We start from the raw sequence: 23,319 nt of genomic DNA, 5'->3' as shown, positions 1-23,319 counted from the left end.
AGACTGACCTGTAATTTGAGATCCTCCTGCCTCTGCCTCCTGAGTTGCTGGGATTATAGATATGTGTTGCAAGTTCAAATGTAAATTCTGATACCCCCTTTTTACACAAAAGAGCTTCCTGAAAAATCCTGTCTGTAAATTATGCGCATTTAAAAATGTATATTTATTTGCCTGAAAACACAAACATAGAAATATTTTATGCTTTGATTTTTTTTTTTCACTGGCTTATCCTTTCTGCCTCAGGTTGAACAAAATTGGGCCACATTACAAGGAGGTGAAATGACCATCCAGACAACGCAAGCATCAGAGGCTACCCAGGCCGTGGCATCATTGGCAGAGGCCGCAGTGGCAGCTTCTCAGGAGATGCAACAGGGAGCCACTGTCACCATGGCACTCAACAGGTGGAGGCAGGGGTCGGGGCTAAACAAGGATTGCGGGACTGTCCTTAGAAGTGCTGTTGCTCAGTCACAACCGGCAGCTGTGAAATAATACCTTCAAGCCCATAAGATATTGTAGGCAGGTTTTTATTTTTATTTTTTAATTTATGTTTTTTGGTCTTTTTGAGACAGTATCTCCTTGTAGCCCCAGCTGTCCTGGAACTCAGTATGTAGACCAGGCTGGCCTCGAACTCACAAAGATCCGCCTGTCTCTGCCTCCCAAGTGCCGGGATTAAAGGTGTGCGCTACCACGCCTGGCATGTTTTTTGTTTTTCATAGTGCTGGGGATTTAGCCCATTATTAGGCAAGCATTTTATTACCGAGCTACTGTAGTTTGGTTTCTAATGAGACCTCACCCAGAAAAATTGAACTTTTTCTCTTTAGGAATGCTTAGGAACGGTACTGTGGATTAGAATGCTCTGGGAAGAGATACTTTCCAAAATGGAATTTTATGTTCCTTGCTGGGCACTTTCTACAGAAGGTTGACCGGAAACATCATCCCTATATCATTCTTCATTCTTGACACAATTTTATTTTCAGCATTTTAATTAAGAATGTGGGCCTTGGGGCTGGAGAGATGGCTCAGTGATTAAGAGCACTGGCTACTCTTGCAGAAGACCTGGGTTCGAATCCTAGCTCCCACATAACAGCTAACAACCATCCATAACTCCAGTTCCAAGGAATCCAGCACCGTCTTCTGACCTCTGTTGGCATTTCACGACATGGGTGCACTTAACATACAAGGCAATACACTCATACACATAAAACAAAAATAATAAATAAAAATTTTTTTAAAAAAGAATGTGGGCCTTGAAGCCAATCTGCTTGTTTCTGAAGCCCAGCTAGCTTTATCACTTACAAGTTGGTTGACTATGGCCAGTTTAAACTCTCAGTGCCTAGGCTTTGTTTTTCTGTAGAAGAGGATAATACCTGTGCCTGAGACTGGAGAGATGGCTCAGTGGTTAAGAGTGCTGGCTGCTCTTGCAGAGGATCTGGGTTGGAATCCCAGCATCCATATGGGAGCTAACAACCATCCATAGCTCCTGTTCCCCGACACCCTCTTCTGACCTCTATGGGACTTTGCAGGACATGGGTACACTTACATATGTGCAGGCAATACACATAAAATAAATAAATAATAAAAGCCCATGCCTGCCTTGAGGCGGTGGTATGAGAACTGAAGAAGCTCCTGGGGGTGGGATCCTTGGATCAGTGCCTGGCAGGTGGTAAGGGCTGTTGCTATCATTGTGTATAGTGATTAGCCTCTGGTAAGTGACTTCTGTGACAGGCCAACACTCTACTGGGTAAAGTAGTATAGGAAAGAGTGTTCTAGCACATAGTCTCTGCACTCAAAGAAATCTCTACTGAGGAAACTGATTTCAGTGAAAGACCCAGCAGGTAATTAGTATGTACTTCACTCTAAATTGAGTAGTACAGACTACAGACATTGTAGCAATTCAGAGATGGGTTCATACCCCTCCCCCAAATACATAAATCAGCTAAAGTTTAAGTTTGTGGGGCTTTGCTTTGTTAAATAAACTTTTTCTTTAAAAAAGAGATAGATGGAAAGCTTTAATGGGTCTGTGTGTAAACTGTACTGTCTGAGGCTGTACAATGTGCTTGAGAAGAAGGTTCCTAGGTCACATAGCTTTTGGGTTGAATCCCAGCTCCATTAGCCATTTGCCTCTAAGATTTGCTTCTAATATTATCCTGTGAGGATAATATTCATCAACAGACTCAAAAATTTGGTGAGATGACACATGAAATGCTCATAAAGGCACCCAGTACATACTTACACTTCAGGAATTAAAGCTATCGTTCTCTCTCCTCCTTGCTTCCTTCCTTTCCCCCCTTCCTCCCCACCCCCTTATTTTCTTTCAACAGGATCTCATTCTGTAGACCAGGCTTAACTCACTGTATAGCCTTCCTTTCAGAGAATATACCCAGAAAATTTCCTGAAGGGCAGTCAGAGCAAGAACCTCCTTCCCTTTAGTCTAGTAACCCCTTACTCTGACGTTAGGTCTAACAAGCCATCATTAAAGACCAGCAAAATCTGAGCCTTCCAGTCTGCACCTTGACTATTCCAGTAAAGTGAGTGTCCTGGGAACCTTTCACATAGTGGAAAATCTGAGGCCCGTTCTGGTTCCCTTTGCCTGAGGATCAGGCTTATTTCTAAAGACAGGAAGGGTAATGGTGTCCCCTGAGGGCTTATTAACAAACTTAGATGCAGCTGAGGTGGCTATAAGTGTTTACTCTAAAGGAAGGAGAAATGTGGTTTGTCTTAAAGGAGGAGCAAAGAGATGTTGAAATCTGTTTGTAATCAGATAGTCCAATGCCCCAGCGAGTCTTGGGGGTGATATGTTGCAGCTTCTGTTAGAAGTGAAGACTGGCAGAAAAGCCTAGGCTATAGCAGTTATAACCCATGGCAAATGCCCTTGTCAGGAGGGTTGGTTCATTCCCTATGTGTAATACGCAATGGAATCCTTTACCCTCATAGAATTAATTGTTGGAAGTCCTCTTGATGAAAAATACACAGAGAAATCTGGCCTTTGTTCCTATGGTAACAAAGTGATTTCATAATCTGCCCCTGGTCTGTTTCAGGTGCAGATGGAACAAGCATGGTTCTCTAACAGCCACCTGCACCTCTGCTGCACTGTAAACAGCAGATGCGAGTGCAGAGTAAGAAGAAGCAAGCTGTGGGGAAAGGCAGATGGGGCACTAAGACTTAAGGCACAAGGGCTCCTTCATCCATTAGAGGGGAAGGGGATCAGGGCAGCTGCAGGACAGACCTGTTTTTCAACTATGCTGTTAAAGAGTTTTGTGCAGCAAGTCAGAACAGGGGCCCAGGCCCACAGCTTTAACCCACCCTTGCTTTCTAACAACCCAAAGAGACTATGGAAATGTCAGTATGAAAACAAAAACTGGGACTGGAGAGATGGCTCAGAGGTGAAGAACACTGGTTATTCTTGCAGAGGACCTAAGTTCAATTCTCAGCACCCACATGGTGGCTAAAACCATCCATAACTCCAGTTCCAGGGGATCTGACACCCTCTTCTGACCTCCTTGGGTATTGGACATCAGAGGCTAGAGAGATGGCTTAGTGGATAAGAACACTGACTGTTCTCGCAGAAGACCCAGGTTCAAATCCCAGCACCCACATGGCAGCTAACAACTGTCTGTAACTCCAGGGGATCCGACAGTCTCTTCTGTCCTATGCAGGCATTGCACGACATGGGTGCACTTATCTACATGCAGGCAATACACATAGAATAAAAATAATAAAATATATTTTTTAAAAGATGTTTATTTTAATGTTCAAAATTAAGAATAAATCAACACTTTGGAAAGGAGGTAGGGAGTCAAGGTTAAACAAATGAACAGACTATCACAGGCAAAAAAAAAAAAAAAAAAGAGGAAAGGAGATGCCACTATCATACAGTAATAAATATGAAGCTTCACTTTTTTTTTTTTTTTTTTTTGGTTTTTTTGGGAAGGGGCCTCTCTATAGCCCCAGCTGGCCTTGAACTCACAGAGATCCACCTGCCTCTGCCTCCCAAATGCTGGGACTAAAGGCGTGCACCACCATACTTGATAGCCTCCCTTTTATGAAGCAATTCTACACATATATTCCCTCTTAAATGGGCCCTCCTTGCAGATAATTCTTGAGTACCTCCCAGCGCAGCCGTACATATAAAGATACATGATAAAAATTTGTAGACTGAGCCTCTATTTGCCTTAGTAGAAACCTGCTTTATATTGTGTTGTCAACACAGTGTATTTGTTGTGTGTTTGCTGTGTACAGTGCCGTGACTTAGCATTATGAAGAAACAGATGCTCAGATTACATCTTCTTTTCAAGGAACTTAGAATTGCCCCTCTTTAGCTGAGGAGACTGCTTACAAAATAAGTAAAACAGAGTGTGGTAGCACATGCCTCTTATCCTAGCACTTGGGAGACAGAGGCAGGAGGACTGCTGGAAGGTCAAGCTAGCCTGCTCTACATACTAAGTGCTACACTAGCCAGGGAGTCACTACAACGCCCTATCTCAAAACAAACAAAAAAAACATAGTGCCTCACACATGCTAGGCATGTACTCTATTTCTGAGCTATATCTTCCTAGTCCTTTTTCATTTTTAATTATGAGACAGGTTGCCACAGATTCCCAGGCTGGCCTTGAATTCATGTCTAGCCCCCAACTTTTATACTGCCACAGCCTCCTCAGTAGCTGGGATTATAAGCCCCAGATAGAATTCCACCCACCTCCACCCAGCCACCTCACAACAGGATCTTGGACTATATCACTGACTAGCCTCAAACTCATGGCAACCTTCCTGCCTTAGCCTCCCAAGTAATTGGATTAAAAGCATGTACCACCATACTCAGCAAATAAAGGTAATCTTTCTAGCAGTTTTAAGTCATTTTGCATGAAGTCTTGGTTAAATGAGTATGATCACTTTGGAAGTGATAGGCCTGATGACCACAAAAAGTTACAATTGTTTTCATGTCCTATGTAAAAATCCTGCCCATCTCACTTTGTCTCTGGCTCCCAAGACGGGGTGGAATAACTTATATCAACTGTCAGCTTATTACCCTCATTGAACCTCTAATACCTGAGTATATTATTTAGATTGCTGCTGATTCTTGATTTTTTTTTCCTACCGTATTATATTTTAGAAGTATTTAGAGCTTTAGCTACACTAAAATCGTCATGATCGAGGACAGGTGCATGATGTCCAGGTCTATGGAGTTCCCCTCCCCTCCATTGCCCAGAAATTCCATACTGCAAACATGTGTCCAGGGTATCTATTTTTCTATTTTCCAGAAAATCTTAGGTCAAGCTAGGTAAGAACCTGTCTCAAAATAAAAATGGGCTGGGTGTGGTAGTACACACCTTTAATCCTAACACTTAGGAGGCAGAAACAGTTGGATTTCTCTGATTAAGGCCAGCCTGGGCTACATAGTGAGACCTTGTCTCCAAAAAAAAAAAAATACAAGAAGGACTATGGCACTATAGCTCAGTGGTAGAGTACTTGCCTAGCCTGTGGAAGGTCCTAGGTACAGTAAGTATGTATTTATTTATGTGAATGAATATTTTGCCTACATGTATGTAAGTGCACCACATGCATGTAATACCAGTGGAGGCTGGAGGTGGGCATTGGATCCCCTGGAACTGGAGTTACTGACTATTGTTAGCTACCATGTTCTTGCTGGGAACCAGACCTGACGCCTCTGCAAGAGAAGCCAGTGCTCTTGACCATCTCTCCAGCCCCTATTATAAATACTTTAGAAACACTTTATAGTTAAGCTCTATCATGAAATAGGTGAGGAGCAGCCTTGGTCTTAATTTCATGTCTCCTTTGACTCTGGATGCTTAATACAATAATGTAGAATAATACTGTATGTCAGGTCTCCAGAATCCCCCCAGAATGAACTTAGTTTCTGTTCATGCTGCACTAAGTTTTGTTTCTCTCTCCCAACTGCCAGCAGTTGATACAGCTAGCCACCTTTTAAAAAGGAAAAGATCAAGCTGGGCGTGTGGCTCATAGCTATAATCTCAGCAGTCTGAGAGGCTGAGGCAAGAGGATTGCTATAAGCTTGAGGCCAGCCTGGGTTACAATGCTAGATACTATCTCAGAAAAACAAGGATGGGGGGAAGAGGGAAGGAGACCAATAACACCTCAAAAAAATCAAAACAAACACACACAAAAAAAAATTGTATGCAAAAAGGACATTAAACATTAACTGTATATCAACATTATTTAAAATGACCTTCAGATCCAGTGCAATCCACATCAATTCCTGCCAGGTGTAGTAAAGCACACCTGTGATCTCTATACTCAGGAGGTAGAGGCAGGAGGATCTGGAGTTCAAGGCCATCCTGGGCTATGTGAATCCCTGTTTTCAAACTTTGTCCCCTGAAAAAGTAATCAAAATCCCAGTGCTATTTCTAAAATTGTTGAGGTATTAGAAATTTCTTTAGAATTGAAGTTAACATTCTATAAGGTCACTCAGACCAAAGTGCAAGAAATTCCAGGAATACAAACTACTGTCTGTGGTAATGGGCTATCTTCTCCAAATGTCACAAATGTGCATGATAGAGCAAATCTTTAGAAAGCCATGTTCACTGTCCATTTGTATTGGGTAAGAATCATTCATTTCATGGAATCCATGTTAAAAGAATGGTTGTGGATTATCACAGCCCTCTTGTATTTATCCATTTTCTTTTTTCAGCTCCCCATGGTGGACTGCCATCTTGATTTCTCAGTAGTAGGGTTCATTTAAAACTCAAGCTGGCCAGGTGTGGTGGCACAAGCCTTTAATCCTAGCACTCAGGAGGCAGAGGCAGGTGGATCTCAGTGAGCTTAAGGCCAGCCTGGTCTACATAGAGAGTTCCAGGCCAGCTGAGGTTACAGGGAGACCCTGTCTCAAAAAGACCAAAGGGGGGGGGGGGGAATCAAGCTGATGAGTGTAAGTGTATCCACCAATGTGTAGTGTATAGGCCCTTTATTCCATCCGAGAATATATTTTGCTATATAAAATACAGACTTTACCAAAGAATCTTCTTTATTCTCAAGGATAAACTTCTATTATCTCAGTCTTCAATATGGTACCTGGGATAAAAAGGGTGTACCCGCCCACCCACTGGACCATTGACCCCTAAGCTTCCTGCCATTGCTTCTGGGGAGCAGCTGGTATTCTCTGGCTTCGGTCCCTAACACTGCAAAAACAACAAACTGCATATGCAATCTGATCCTACTTATTTGCTTAATAGTTGATAGATGTTATCTCCGAGATTTAAATTTCTCCCAAGGTTCCAACATGTATTCATTTTATTATCAGAAAGAAAAAAAAAAACTTAAAATGGAGAAAAATTAAAAGCAAGACAGATTAGCAAGAAGGGGAGACTTCTATTTACTGAGACTTTTCTGCCCTTTAAAAAAAAAACTTTCTAGAATCCTTAGTGACCAAGAAATCTTCCCTGGGGAATTAACTGTGCCTGTTGCCTTGTCTGCTGAGCTTCTTAGGTGGAAAGAACTTTATCTAATAGGGTGTGTGTGTATTGCTGTGCCCCCAATCAGGACATGTTTACACTAGCCAGTCCCTGCTCTGGCACCAGTCCCCACTTCAAGCCTGGGACTGACTGCCTTAGCAGTGGCAATGCCTGCAGCTTCAGAGCAAAGCTGAATCCACTAGCTTATTTGAAGACTGAACTGAGGCCTCTGCGCACCTCTACTAAGCTAAATTGGCACAATGGCTTCTCTACTGAATGCCCACTAAAATACATTTCATTAACATTTATTTACTGTCAGTCTCTTTTTCTACCATGTAGGTCCTAGAGATTGAACTCAAGTTGTTAGGCCTGGTGGCAAACTCCTTTACCTATTGAGCCATCTCTCCAGCCCATGCCCACTTTAAAAAAAATTTTTTTGTATGTATATGCTCCCATGTGCACATGTCGGGTGTCCTGCTCGATTGCTCTGCCTTATTCCCTTAAGACATGATCTCTCACTGATCCTGGAGCTAAGCCAACAGCCAGCAGACCTCATTGATCCTCCTGTCTCCACCTCCAACAGCACTGGGGTTACAGGCACAGAGTGCCGCCATACCCAGCTTTTTTTATGTGGGTGTTACAGATTCGAACTCAGCTCCTCATGCTTGCATGGCAAGCTTTCTTACACACTCAGTCCCTTGCATGCTCAATTTTGATATTCAGGAATACCAAATTGTCACCTGATGTCTTTGTAGAAGGAATTCTGAATTTATCTGTGAGCTTTTTATTTTGTTCTGTTTTTCACACTTTAATGTCTCTGAAATTTGGATGACAATTTTAGTCTTAGCATTTTTAGGAATTTTCTTCTTTACTGGCACGTAAAATAGTAGTAGTACATCTTACAGTTTATGGCATCATAGACTCAAGAAAAAAATTGATGTTTATGTACATAGTAAAAGCATACAGCAAGGAAAAGAACAAAAAAAAACGAGACACAAGCTGCTGGAACCATGTGCTCCCTTTAAACAGATGTCTCTGTTCTCTGCAGGGTTTGCAGTAAAGGGAGGGTTATTCAGTTCCTTGAATTTAAAGAGGCAAACTTGGCCTTACAGTGATGATTTTAAATGCTAACTCTCCATTTTCAGTGTTATCTACATAAACAGTATAGCAAAATGAAGAATTGGAATTTTCATGTTAATAGCCAACCATTGCTTAGCATTTGAAAAGTATGTATATAATAAACTCAATTGTTACTATATAATATTAATTGGATTGCAAGTCCATGTTGCTGACTCTTCATGTTATCATCCATCTTTAGCTTAAAAGAATGATCTCAAATGATCTACTTTGTCTCACCGTAAAGAGAAAAAGAAAACCTTGTGATTGACAACCAAAATGAATTTTGTATTGTGAATATGGATCAGACCTTCCACTATGGTTTGCAAGCACTCAATTGCTGTCGATAAGGAGAGACTGATAATGAATGCATTCTTGTCCTCAAACACTCATTACCTGGATTTAAAGAAAAATTCACATTAGCTTTATACATATATGCTTGAGATTTCTCTAGCTGTTTATTGTTGTTGAAAATTAGTCCTGGCTCTGTTCATTAGCACTGGTAGTCTTGTACCCGTAGAGCTGGGAGAGAGATCCCAGGGAAGATGCAGGACTGTACCTTGACTCATCTTGCATATCCCCCTCTCTCCTGTCCCTGCACCACAGTGAAGCTGCCGCCCATGCTGTCGCCACACTGGCTGAGGCCACCTTACAAGGAGGGGGACAGATAGTCCTGTCTGGGGAAACCGCAGCAGCTGTCGGAGCACTTACTGGAGTCCAAGATGCTAATGGTAAGAGATCATAAATATTTTATTGAGTTTATTCCCTGTTTCCACTTAAACCTTCCTGATATAGTTGGCAACAAACCCTTTAGAAAGAAGTTGAGCTTGGTTTGAGATTTTCTTCATAGGTAGGCATTTGATACCCACGAAAATTCTAGGATCCTCGAATATCATTCTTTTCATTAATAGGAGACTTGAGGTTTCCTGAAAGAAAATGCCACTTAATGGATACCTGATTTTACTACTTTTTTTTTTTTTTTTTTTTAAGCAGCTGTTTTGCTAAGACTTAATGAGATATACTTTAGAATTTTCTGTGGGGCACATCCTTCCTTTACTGTGCTATGGGGTAGAATAGATCATTGACCTTCACTACAGCAGAGATGACCTTGGGCGGTGGAGCTCTTACTCCCTCCAGAAAGGTACCTCTGTTTCACCTGTTCTTAGCATAGACAGGCTATATTGAAGACCCTTTTCTGATTGATCCTGTGTGTTCTGTTTCCTGTGATATGGCCTTACCAAGGGCATCTGCATTTAGCCAGTAACATGCTACTACCCTGCCCTTTCCTAGCTGTTTGACTTTCTGGATACCAAATCATCATCATCATTATCAAAAGGGATAAAGTTCTTGGGAATATGGTGGCAAAAACTTATAGCTCCAACCAAACTTTTTAGATTCACTTCAGCAGGCTCTGGGAGTCCATGGCCAAGGCTTCGGCTGCCCGGGAAAGAGCCTAGAAGTCTAGGTTAAAGAGAAGGGCCAGCTGTGATCTGTGACACTGATTGTTTCTTTAATTAAGCAGGGCAAATTAAATCTCTGGAAATTGTTGCTTCGAAGTCTTGAAAAGAGAGTAGGTAGACAATATTTTTTATTTAGACAGAAAATTATTTAATGGTATTAAGTGGTTGAAAGAGAAGTTTGTAGTACTTTTTTTTTGAGGGGGGATTGGTTCCTAAGAACAAAATATCCTGCAAGTTAGAAAAGTCTTTGGGGGAAAAGACCCAATGCTGTGTCCTCTTTGAAAGTGGAAATAAAAAGCATTTCTCTCCTAGAGAAGAGCAATGTAAGGAATAAGAAATGCAGCACTATGGTAACTTCCGAGGGTCCGTTTTTCTTTATGACTTGGTGCTTTCTTGAATTATCCTAGGTGGAGATAGGGTTGATTTTAGCCAGAATGCTGCAGGATAAAGAACATCTTACTGCCAATGATATATACCTTTTTGGAACTGAATCTTAAGTGATTTAACAAAAATTCGTCACTACCAGTGAGACAAAAAAAATAAAAAGAATATCTTACGACGTGTGTGTTCAGGATGAAATGGACCATGGAGGAAATCTGGAAAAGCTTCCTCTGTGTCTAGGAACCCTACCTCTGTTTTTTAACCTTTTCTGTTCCTCATCTGAGCCTTCCTCTAATCTGAGGGGAACATAGGCTATCTTACCACGTGGAGGAACAGTTGCTGGTACTCTGGATAGTACTGCCAAATATTCCTTGTATTTGTTTGGTAGGAGACTTTGTTACACTTTCTAATAGACTTGACCTGTCTGAGAAGGAACTGACAGCTTTAAGGCTCTGTCTTCTCCCCAGCCATGCCTTTTTGGATAGGTAAATTCATAGGTGAATCTAAGGATGATCTAGGTATTCAGCCAGGTAGATCTGTTCAATCATACTGTAAAGTAGAATCACATACTCTACTATTCATTGCTGGAAGCTGCTTCTTTTTTAGTAGCCTTCATGTTGTTGGCTATATTCATGATAAGAAAAAAATTTGGCTCTACATTCTAAGAGCCCATAGTTCCAGCTGGATGTGATGTATGCCTATAGTCCTACTCAGAAGGCTGTGGAGGTGGAGGATCACTCAAGCCCATGAGTTAGAGACTACCCTGGGCAATCTGGTGAGAACCCATCTCAAAAAGAAAACTAAATTAAAAGGCAGACCAATGCTTGATGAACTCAGGGCTTGGTATTTGGGCTTTTCCCTTTCTAATAGTAGTTTCTAAGTGTTAAATAAATTAGTAATTTATGCTGGTCTCAGCAATTACATAAAAGCAAATCATTTTTATCTGGTTTTGGGAATGCAGAGAATGAGTCCAGTATTGGAGATTATCCAGATCATTCTGACATTCCTTCTGTCTTTTAACATTTTCACCAACAGTGCTCTAAGATGTATTCTTCTTAGAGCAATTTGGATAACATTTCAGACCTGAAGAGGAGTTTGTGAGGCAGAACTAATAGGAATGGAGGATGATTGACCATAGAATTTGATGAAGTAACCACTGGGTGGTGGCTGGATATTAGTATTATCTGTAGGACTGTGTTAAAGATACTTCAATTCTGAGTCACCAAGCAGTCCTTATAGGTGCACTCTGCATATGCCCTGAAGACATAGCCTTTCTTCTGGGCACCAACTCCATGCCAACACTAAAGGAACTTCAAGCCCTAGCATTACTGTATTTCATTAATGTTCTATCTTTTTCAGTAGAGGTAAAGTAAGGAGTTTTTGGTCTCAGAATACATTTCATGGTTTGGTTTGGTTCACTTGAAAGATTTTTTACAGGGTGCCTTTTCTTTGAGAAAGAGGTAGAATTACCCAAGATTGGGAAAGACCACCAAACGAGTTCCTAATAGACCTTAATAAGAGGCTATTTATGTACTTTAGCCTTTTCATTTCCCTGTACTCCATCACCCTCTTCTCTGCTAGGCCCTGGATCCCCTGTACTCCCAGGACTTATGGCCTCCAGGACCAGCAGATACATGCACTCATCAGGGGGAGGTGTTTATAGATCTTTTCTCCTCCTTCCTATTTTACAGCAAAAATAATTAAAGACTTCTATGAGTTCTTAGCCACCTCAGACATCTCCTTTTTTGGGGGTGGGGGGGTCTTTTTGAGACAGGGTCTCCCTGTAGCTCCAGCTGTCCTGGAACTCACTATGTAGACAGGCTGGCCTTGAACTCACAGAAATCCGCCTGCCTCTGCCTCCCGAGTGCTGGCCTTTTATATCAGAAATATCACAGGGACTGGAGAGATGGCTCAGCAGTTGAGAGCACTGACTGCAGACAACCCCAGGTTTGGTTCTCAGAACCTACATGGCGGCTAACAGCCGTCCATAACTCCGGTTCTAGGTGATCTGATGCCTTCTTCTGACATCTGTGGGCATTGCATGACATGGGTGCACTTAAGTGCATCCAGGCAATATTTTATTATTAAATAGTAAAATACTTTTAAAAAAGAAATATTGGGCTGAGCGTGGTGGTGCATGCCTTTAATCCCAGTACTTGGGAGCCAGAGGCAGGCAGATCTCCATTGAGTTCAAGGCCAGCCTGGTCTACATAGTGAGTTTCCAGGACAGCTGGGGCTACAGGGAGACCCTGTCTCAAAAAGACAAAGAAGGAAGGAAGGGAGGGAGGGAGGGAGGGAGGGAGGGAGGGAGAGAGAGAGAGAAAGAAAGAAAAGAAAGAAAGAAATATCATCACAGGTTCATATGAGTTTCTTTCCTAAAAATGAGATGAGGAGAGGCCAGAGAGATTGCTCAGTGGTTAAGAGCATTGACTGCTCTTGCAGAAGATCCAGGTTCTAATTTCAGCACCCACATGGTAGCTAACAACCATCCGTAACTCCAGTTCCAGGGAATCTGACTCTCTTCTTCTGACTTCCGTGGCATTGCATGACACAGGCGCACTTACATACATGCAAGCAATACACTCACACCCATAAAATAAAAATAATAAATAAAAAAAAAATTTAATGAGATGAGGCAAAACAAAACAGATAACTGAAGTTCCTATACCTCTTACCAGAGCTGCTGAGAAAGTCCCAACATTTTCTAAATTAGCCAACACTCTTCCTTATGGTCCAGAAGAATTTGAATAGGATTGTATTGCCAACCACTGGGTGTGGTGTAGCCCCAACTAGCCTGAAACTCAGTATGTAGACCAGATCCACCTACCTCTGCCTCCCAAGTGCTAGGATTAAAGGCATATGACACCACCCCCGGCTTGTTTTTGTTTGGTTTTGAGAGAGGGTCTTGGTATGTATACCAGGCTGGCCTCAAACTCATGATGCCTTTCTGCCTTATGCCTCCCAAGTGCTGAGATAACAGTTGGGTACAATCATGCCTGGCTACTTTTATGCTCAAAACATCTTTTTTATGCTTAAAATTCAATGAGTATCTAATAACATTTCTACAGTTCTAGTATAGTCATTATAGTTTTTGTTTTTTAATTTTTTGACCTTTATTTTGTTTTATGTGTGTATATTCTGCACTGTGTGCCGTGTCTTGTGCCTGTAGAAGCCAAAGGAGATGTCAGATCCCTTGAATCTGGAGTTACAGGCAATTGTGAACCTTCATGTGGGTTCTGTGAACCAAATCTGGGTCCCCCAAGAGAAGCAAGTGTTCTTAACTGCTAAGCCATCTCTCCAGCTCCTGTTTTAGTTTTTTGAATCAGGGTTTAAGTAACCCATGCTGGCCTAATATAGTCTTAATTTTTATTTTAAATATTATAAAATATCTGAGGTTTATTTTAGTGGAAGTTGGTATTTTCCCTTCGTTTATCTATTTGGTCTGTTCTTTGCACCACAATATTTGGTACTAACAGCTTGTGGAAGACACATTTATAAATATTTTTAATTTTGAAGGAAAAACATTATTCAGAATTCCAAGGAGTATTTTGGAGGAGTGAACTGCACATTAATTTTTGTTTATCTAGAGAAATCAAACTTTATTTATACTTTTTCTTCATAAACCTTTTAGCAGTGCTACCTCTATTGTCCTGGTCCCAACCTTTTGTCCTTGTGCCCTGAATGAAAGGAAATGGACTGGAGGGCAGTTTAAAAAGTAAAGCTGGCCAGTCGTGGTGGCGCATGCCTTTAATCCCAGCAACTTGAGAGGCAGAGGCAGGAGGACCTCTGTGAGTTCAAGGCCAGTCTGGTCTACACAGTGAGTTCCAGGCCAGCTGGGACAACAGGGAGACCCTGTCTCAAAAAGAAAAAAAAAAAAAAAAAAAGTAAAGCTGATGGCCAGGCATTCAACTAGACTTACAGAAGAGCAGCTGTCACGCATCCTGAGAGCCGCGCTCAGGCCTGGCCGTGGCAGCAGTCTTGCAGCCGTTCTCCACTCACTTAGTCTTGCTATACTTCAAAACAAATGTACATCTTACTGACCATCCTGCTGCCAAACTAAGTTGATTTTAAAACATCTAGAAAAAAAATTTCCCTGTCTTTTTCTCATTTAACATGACTGCATTTTCCCAATCCTATTTTATTTTTTAAAATGTTTCCCCATTTGAAATCAGTTGAAACTGTATAGAATACCTTTCTACGGCAAGAGGATTGCCTCAAATTCACCTCGACCACATAGTAACTTCAGAGCTACCTTGGACTGTAGAATGGGAGCTTTAAATAAATCATAAAAGGGCTGGGTGTGGGGGCGCATGCCTTTAATCCTAGCACTTGGGAGGTAGAGGCAGGCAGATATCTGAGTTTGAGGCCAGCCTGGTCTATATAGTGAGTTTCAGGACAGCTGGGGCTATAGGGAGACCTTGCCTTGAAAAGACAAAAAAAAAAACAAAAAAAAACTAAAATTTGATCTTTTGGAACTGAGAATATAGTTCAGTGATAGAAAGACTGTCTAGTATGTACAAGACCTAAAACTAAAAAGAAGGCAGGAGAGAACAAGAATCCGAACAAGCATGAGGTTCTGAGAAGGGAGCAAAATTCTTGGGAAACATCCTCCCAGAAGAAACTGGAGCATACAGTTCAAGTGTGTGGGACCCAAGTGATAGAAGATGGTTCTGAGGCATGTCTATAAGCAAGTGAGTCCAAGAAATTGATATGCATATTTTAATTGTCTATTAAAGCCTCCTTGATGTGTATTGGAAGATTAAAACGTCTGCTATAGAAAGTGGTGGCAGAGTGCTGACAATAAGGCTCAGTGGTAGAGCATGTGCTTTGCTTATGCCAGGCTGTGGGTTCAGTCCCTCAAATGGGGATGGGAAGAGAGTCATTTGCTTTATAAGTATCTGGTATGGCATTGAGAGTAGGGGGCAAGGAAGATGGGCAGACCTGTGAGCTGGATGCTCTAACACTATTACTAACAAGCTCTATGATCGTGGGCAAACAAGTTAACCTCTTGAGGCTATAAGTTAGGATAATGATTGTTCTATACTCAGGATAATGATTGTTCTATACTCGTATGGTGGTGAGCATTGAACAAAATGACTTTTGTCCAGGACTAGCATAGCGCCAGCTAGATGGACCCATTGTAAGTGGGACACTACCTACTTCATTATTCTTTTTTTTTTTAATTTAATATTTTATGTTTGCACAACACGGGTATGCTTATATGCATGCATGCATAACACTCATTCACAAAAAATGAAAATAATAATTTTGGTGGAGGGGTGGCTTTTTTGAGACAGGGTCTCCCTGTAGCCCCAGCTATTCTGGAACTTACTATATAGACCAGGCTGGCCTTGAACTCAGAGATCCGCCTGCCTCTGCCTCCTGAGTGCTGGGATTAAAGGTGTGCGCTACCATGCCCGGCTGAAAATAATAATTTTTTAAAATATAAATAAATGAGCTGTTCCCTTGTGTACTAACCATGTTTTGCCTTGATATTTTAATTAAAATTTAAATAAATGTATTAAATGAAATACATTTTGGGGCCATGTGAGTGTTTTGCTTGCATGTATGTAAGTGCACCTGTGTCATGCAATGCTTGTAGAGGCCAGAAGAAGGTATCAGATCTTCTGGAACTGGATTTACACCCAGTTGTTAGCCATCATTGTGGATGCTGGGAACCAAACTCAGTTCCTCTGGAACAGCAGCCAGTGTTCATAACCACTGAGCCATCTCTCCAGCCCCCCTTCATTTTCTTCACAGTAGTGGTGTTCAAAGCTCACAGCATGTTTGTAGGCCCTGCTTTTCTGTCCTTAAGGAAGATCTAGATGCTCAAGCTGTGTAGCTGAAAGGTTTATGCTACAGAGGTGGACACCATAAACATGGGAATGGTCAGAAGCCCCTTCTATGCTCTTGAATAAGGGACATGGCTCGAAGGCTCCTACTTTGGGTCCTGCCATTGTCCTGGTAGGACTGCTGTCCTCCAGTACATAGTTTGCAGTAGTTAGTGTGGCCGTCCCCCCACCCCAATAAAGTGGCACAGTCTTTACAGATCTCAATGACTATGTTGATTTTATTTCCCTCATGAAGGTTGACTTCAACTTTTCTTATCGCTGCCAATTGTTGCTTACCCCCATAGTTGCTAATGAGCTATTCCCTTGTGCACTAATCATGTTTTGCCTTGATATTTTATTTAAAATGTAAATAAATGTATTAAATGAAGTACATTTTGGGGCTGGTGAGATGGCTCAGTGGATAAAAGCACTTCCCATGATCTGACAACCTGATCCCTAGAACCCACGATGGAGGAGAAAACCAACTCATTAAAGTTGTTTGCTAACCACACACACAGGAGCACACTAATAATAAATAAAATTAAAACTTTTAGAAGTGGAATCATCATAAAGCATAATCACTTTAAAAGTATGATTACATTTATGACACCATGTGTCCCTTTGAGCCAGGTCTGACAAATAGTACCACCAGGGCTTGAAGCAGCCTCTGAGCAACTGTTCTTGTGTGTGTTATAAGCCCTCAGATATGCATGCTGTACCCCCACCTTGAAGACCTCCAAAGAGCAGTACTGTAGCAGTACTCAGGCCACTGAGCTATAAGGTAAATAATCTGTTCTCCACTGACCCTGTGTTGGTGGCAACTAGAAAGGAAATGAAGACACTGGAGTGGTCTCCCTCAGACCAAGCTGAGGTGCTGCCTGTTCCACAAGAAAATCATGTGCAGATTCATTCCTAATGCAGCAGCTTCCTCTGTGGAATCAGCCTTTTTGAGGTGCAGGTAGAAAGTGGCATATGTACTACAGATAATACTGTTTCTTTTTCTTTTTCTTTCTTTCTTTTTTTTTTTTGTCTCTTTGAAGCAGGGTCTCCCTGTAGCCCCAGCTGTCCTGGAACTCACTATGTAGTCCAGGCTGGCCTTGAACTCACAGAGATCTGCCTGCCTCTGCCTCCCAAGTGCTGGGACTACAGGCGAGAAATAAAATGTAGGGAGCTCCAAGCTGTGCTGAGAAAGAAGAATGAGGGGGCACAAGGAGCAGGGCCTACAGGTAAGCCCATGGCTGTCTGCTGCACTGGGAATGGGTATGGTGTAGCAGCATGGGGCTACCAGGCTGCACAGAAACAAGCTGTCTTTGCACAGAGATTTTTTCCCATTTCAATCAGCTGACTTCTCTCTTAAATAAATAATCTTCCTTCTAGGAAATATGTTGGTAGTTATCATATAATGAGCTGATGCCAAGTACTGAACATAACTGTTTAGGAACTTGTTTTTCCTCCATTTGTTTTTTTCTGTCACCACCACCACCATCTTCTTGCAGATGACTAAACACCATCTGCATTGTATTACCCTCTCCTGCAAGCAGAGTGGGGAACCATAGTTCATGAACCTGCTGTGCAGAGGCAGGGGTGGGATTTGCTATAGTCAGTGAGCTAGTAAGTAGTGAGACTGGACGTCCAGCCCTGATCTCCAGTGCAAACCTACTCTCTAAAAGTGCATTGACCAAGTTAGGAGCAGTGACACAGGCCTGTGTTCCCAGCTGCTCTGGAGTCTGAGATGGGAGGATTACTTGAGCCCAGAGCTTTGGGACCAATCTGAACAACATAGAAAGTGACTCTTAGAAATAATGAATGAAACAAAGGACCAAGAATGCAAAAGGTCATAAATAGCCAAAACGTAGAGAATTAAGAGTCTGCAGAGTGTGGCTTTTTGGACAGAACTCCTATATTAAAATCCACCCACCCAGGGCTCAGGAATCATTGCAGAAGAGGGGGTGGAAAGATTGTAAGAGCCAGGGAGGAGGTGCATGACCATACAGAAATAGTCCTACAGGCTCCTAGAACCCTTCTCATACAAACCTACAGCAATGGTGTCAGCATACACGAGACCCATGCAAACTTAAGTAGACAAAAACCCAGCACAGGACCATGGAAATGAACAGCAGGCCTCAAACTTAGTCGAAGAATTATTGGCAGCTCATTACTACTGGGTGAGAATGACCTGATATTCTTAGTAAGGGAGGGACTCTAGATTGACTAAATCCCAGTGGATGAACTTGCACTGAGGGACATGTGGGGACACTAACTTTACATGATAGGCCTTAACACAAATGACAGAGGTATAAACTGGGGGGAGGGGGGGGGGCGGGAGGGTGCCAAAGGGGAAGAGGGTATAAAGATGATTTTCTGTATGAAATACTCAAAAATTCAATTTTAAAAATATTTTAAATATAATGAGTGAGGCAGGCGTGGTGGTGCACTCCTTTTAATACCAACAGAGGCAAAGGCAGGCAGGATCTCTGTGAGTTCAGCTGGGACTACAAGAAGACCCTGTCTCAAAAAGACCAAAAAAATAAAATGAAAATGATGAATGAGGGTCTGGAGAGATGGCTTAGCAGTTAAGGGCTCTGGCTGCTCTTGTAGAGGACCTAGGTTCAATTCCCAGCACCCACATGGTGGCTAGCAACTGTCATCACTCCAGTTCCAGGGGATCTGACACCCTCTTCTGACCTCAGGGCACTGTACAACACAGGTGCACTTACAAACATGCAGGCAATACACTCATACACATAGACTAAAAATAATAAGGGGCTGGAGAGATGGCTCAGAGGTTAAGAATGCTGGCTGTTCTTGCAGAAGACCCAGGTTTGAATCCCAGTGCCTACATGGCAGCTAACAACTGTCCATAACTCCAGTTCCAAGGGATCCAAGAACCTCTTCTGTCCTCTGCGGGCATTGCATGACACAGGTGCACTTCCCTACATGCAGGCAATACATGCATACACATAAAATAAAAATTTAAAAAAAATATATATATATATATATACACACTTTTTTTTTTTGGTCTTTTGAGACAGGGTCTCCCTGTAGCCCCAGCTGTCCTGGAACTCACTATGTAGACCAGGCTAGCCTTGAACTCACAGAGGTCCGCCTGGCAAGTAAAATATTTTTTAATAATTCTATACTGCTCAGTGTGGCAGCTATTATGTACAGGTGGATATTTAAACTTAAATGAAAGTAAATAAAGATTAAAAGGCATTTACTCAGTCACAGCAGTCATATTTCAGGTGGTAAGCAGTCACATGTGGCCTGAGGTACTGAATTCTTAACTGTAATTTATTCACATATATATGTAAATAGGGACATGTACCTAGTGGCTACTGGAGTGGACAATGTTGATGTGATAGCCATAGCAAAAACATCTTGATCTCCTTGTAGGTTTTGTCCCTTCTGTACAGGAAAGGGCCATACAAATCTTTTGCTAACTTTATCTCCTGGTGACCCTCTCAGCCCTTAGACATCATGGACTTTGCTTTTTTTTTTTAAGGAAAAAAAAACCACCCATGTGACTGCAGTAATCCACAGACAGTAAACAGCAGGGCAGGAGGCTTGTAAGAAGAACTGGCCTATTTTTATGCACAGCAGAGTCCTGAGTAGGAAAACCTGAGACCGGAGCCAGTGATGAAACCTAGACCCACTTCCTTGTCTAGTTATTCATGACATGATACAAGCCACTTGCATATTTGCACTTAGACACTTCACACAGGTATACATTTCTCTTCATAGTTTATAGATTCTTGTAGCCAGGCGCCTTACTAAATTTGTAGTAACACCCAAAAGAATCAAGTAGCCATTACTACAGGATGAATTCGAGATTTCACAGTGGAACACAGATGCTGCTGAGAAATGGGAACATAAAGGTGTATTGTGACTCTCAGTTCTAGAACACTTAAAGAGCCCTACAATTCTCTACCCCATAGGTGTTACCTATCCAGTGTCTCATGAATGTTACTTGCCCAATGCTTTAAGAAATATTATTTTTGCTGGGCGTGGTGGCGTACGCCTTTAATCCCAGCACTCGGGAGGCAGAGGCAGCAAATCTCTGTGAGTTCAAAGTCAGCCTGGTCTACATAGTGAGTTCCAGGAAGCTGGGGCTACAAGGAGACCCTGTCTCCAAAAGACCAAAAAAAAAAAAAAAAAGATATATTATTTTTTATTTACATATATATATTGTATATATAGATATATATGTATGCCTGCATGAATTTATGTATACCACATATGTGCAGGTGCCTATGGAGGCCAGAAGAGGGTGTTGGAGCCTCTGGAACTGGAGTTATAGGCCATTGTGAGCCATGTGTGCCACCTGATGTGTGTGCTGGGAGCTGAGCCATCTTTCCAGCCCCTCACCCAGTGCCCCTTGATAGCACTGAGGGAAGGAAAGGACCCTACAATAGTGTTCAGTACTCCTAGAGATTATCCTTCCTTACTCCCTTCTGAATGACTTCCAAAGTCCCAAGTGCCTTCTAGAATAGCTCTCAAAAGGAAGTAGGAGTTTTTCTAATTCCCCAGTCTCTGTTATCCGAGGAAGTTAATGGTGGCACTAATTTGAGGGCAGCAGAAACCATTTTGTCCTATTCTTTTTATGTCTGGGGTAGCCTATCCATGTCATAACTGCTGACCACTGTTACTACTGTTGTTATAACTACTGTTGTTACTTAAAACATACATGAAAGGGATCTGTGGAAGATTCAGTTTTAGCATTTCTAGAATATATTTTTAGGACCTGGGCAGAAGCAGATACTTCAGGAAGCCTCTGCTAGAACTGCAGTGTCCCTCAAACATACTGTGTTCTTTGGAGTTACCAGGCCTTTCCTGTTACTCCCATAGCAAAACAGCTGGAGGGGTTTCTGTGACAGAGTTCTTTAGCAATTTACTTTGTCCTGTGCATAGGTACCTTGTTGTAGATACCTTCAAAAAGAATATACTGCCCCTTGCAAGGTCTTCGGGTCCCTCAGTGTGGGTTTAACACATCTTCATCTCAGGATGGTGCTATACATCTGTAATCCTAGCACTAGGGAGGCTGAGGCAGGACTTGCCTGGGATACACAGCAAGACCCTGTCTAAGAAAGCAGGGTGGGGTGCAGGGGATAGCTCATCTTTCTCTTCTTGCAGAGTCTGCAAGTCCCTAGATGTATTATCCTTCCTCAGTGAAGATCCACTGATAAGGCTTCAAGTAGCCATCGCTGGTACAACAGGAACTGCTAATCTGGACTCTACTATTCAGAAATTAGAGATGATAGAATACAAGTGAACCTAGGGAGCCTTCGCAATGAAATTTAGTCTATTAGAGTTTTATCTGTGTTCTGAGTTCTCATCTGGGTCATGGTCAAGGCTTTCAAATGTGGTGTTCAGCTGCTGTGTCAAAGGCCAGATGCCTCCATTTGGTTCTGCATGGTCACAGAGGGAATTAGTGTGATCAAGCCAGCTTGACATACCTTCATCTGCTCTTTAGTCTGATGGCTTATGGGGAGATAACCTGTGAATCAGGTACATTCTGGGCAGAGGTTCCTGGATGGTCCCTGCCATTCCCAGTGGATACCATTGATCTCTCCACTCAGGTATCCTCAAGGCCAAAATGTGTGTTTTTGTCTCATTTGCCTGCCTTTTAGGTGCCCAGACAGATCTCTGTACATGAAAGGCAGGTTGTAGTCACTGGTGAGGCTCCTTCTAAAATTAAAGGCAAAGGCAATACTCTGCAAAGAGGCTTCTTTTTTTAATAATAAATTAACAATTTTAATTGGAGTCATTTCTGTTCGATTCATGTTCAGAAAAGCAGTCCAACCATGTGTCCCATCCTGTCCCGCCCCGACCCCCTTCCTAAAGTTCTTGAGTAAAGAGGACCTTCCTCTTTTAATTTATGCTTCTATTAAGATTTTGAAGGAATGTCAGCACTGTTATTAACTATAATCACATGCATGTCGCAGCCTGGATAGTTTGGGGCCCTCTGGCTCTCAGGTTACCTGTGTAAATATAAAGATTCACATCCCTGCACCTAGCTCTGCCATTTGCTTAATAAAGAGCAAATGTGCAGTACCCAGAAGCAGCAACCTGGCAGAAGCAGTAATCTGAACAGGATAAACATGCTTCCTTTTTGTGTGATGCTTTCTGCATCCTCCTGCCAGGAGTAGGATATCAAATGAAGGGGGTTATGGCGGAGTCTGAAGTGAATGTCTAAGTGGCACCTGCTTCATTCAACAGATCTGCTTTCCTGGGCCTCCCACTGCACATCTGCTCCTGACAAAGCCTCTTTTCTCCTGTTAGACTGAGAGCAAAGGCCCAAACAAGGAGACATGCTAGTTTTGCTTTGTCAGTACAATTGCCTATAACATTATAATTATACCAAATCTTCATTATCAGAAGGGCCTCTATTTAGAGATTTTCCAGACTCCTAAATGGAAGTTTTCGAAGTGGAATTGAGTTTTTTAAAAAATCTCTGCTGTTGTAAAGCCAGCAGTTGAATCTGAGAAACACCAAAGGGGTCTAAATGTGAGAACTGAGATATTGCTCCAAGCAAGACAACAAAAGCCTTGCTATCAGATTGGCTCAGATTGGCTCACTAAAGAGCCATCCAGCAGTTCTGACTTTGCCTGGCCTGGCCTCTACATACCACACAGCACTGTAATCTGCATCTACACTGAGTTCTTCATATGTGCTGCCCGAGTTTTTCCTATAGAAGCCCAGGGGCTGGAGAGTGTTGATAATTGAAAAAATATTGTGATATAGAAGAGAGACATGGAAAATGTATTTCAGGTAAATGTAAAGCATCCAGCTGCAGATTGAGTTTCCATCTACACAGAGATAACGCTCACAGTGTTATCCTGTGTATGTGAGAGACAGGGAGAGATAGATGCACATCTGCGATGCAGAGTTGTTCTTTTTCTTTTTTAAAAATTCTAATGAGTTTATTGGGCTTGCTAATAGCATAAGGTTGGTTTTTGTTTCTTTTTTACCAGAAGAGTGGGCACAATACACACACACACACACACACACACACACACACACACACACACACACACACACACACACACACACACACCCACGCCACACACAGCCGCACAAGATGGTGAGACGAGCCCCCTCGCTTAC

General features: G+C 42.2%; 1 protein-coding gene and 1 non-coding gene across 14 annotated transcripts in view; both read left to right on the top strand.

The window, feature by feature from the left end:
• Nrf1 (nuclear respiratory factor 1) overlaps positions 1 to 23,319 on the top strand; it is a 128,177-nt gene that overhangs the window by 87,185 nt on the left and 17,673 nt on the right. For all 13 annotated transcript variants that reach the window (XM_029570020.1, XM_029570016.1, XM_008846355.3 and 10 more), the window contains 2 exons: positions 244 to 401; positions 9,150 to 9,274. In XM_029570020.1, coding sequence (XP_029425880.1) covers positions 244 to 401; positions 9,150 to 9,274 — 283 coding nt within the window. The remainder of the gene's footprint in view (positions 1 to 243; positions 402 to 9,149; positions 9,275 to 23,319) is intronic.
• Positions 10,456 to 10,544, top strand: LOC115072579. The gene has a single exon (XR_003851624.1). It is a non-coding gene; the product is annotated as a small nucleolar RNA SNORD70 (small nucleolar RNA).

Source organism: Nannospalax galili, unplaced genomic scaffold (assembly GCF_000622305.1).
Source record: "Nannospalax galili isolate Female #2095 unplaced genomic scaffold, S.galili_v1.0 scaffold660, whole genome shotgun sequence".
Taxonomy (NCBI): Eukaryota; Metazoa; Chordata; class Mammalia; order Rodentia; family Spalacidae; genus Nannospalax; species Nannospalax galili.
Note: the sequence above shows the minus strand (reverse complement) of the source record. Positions and strands in the feature narration are given on the sequence as shown.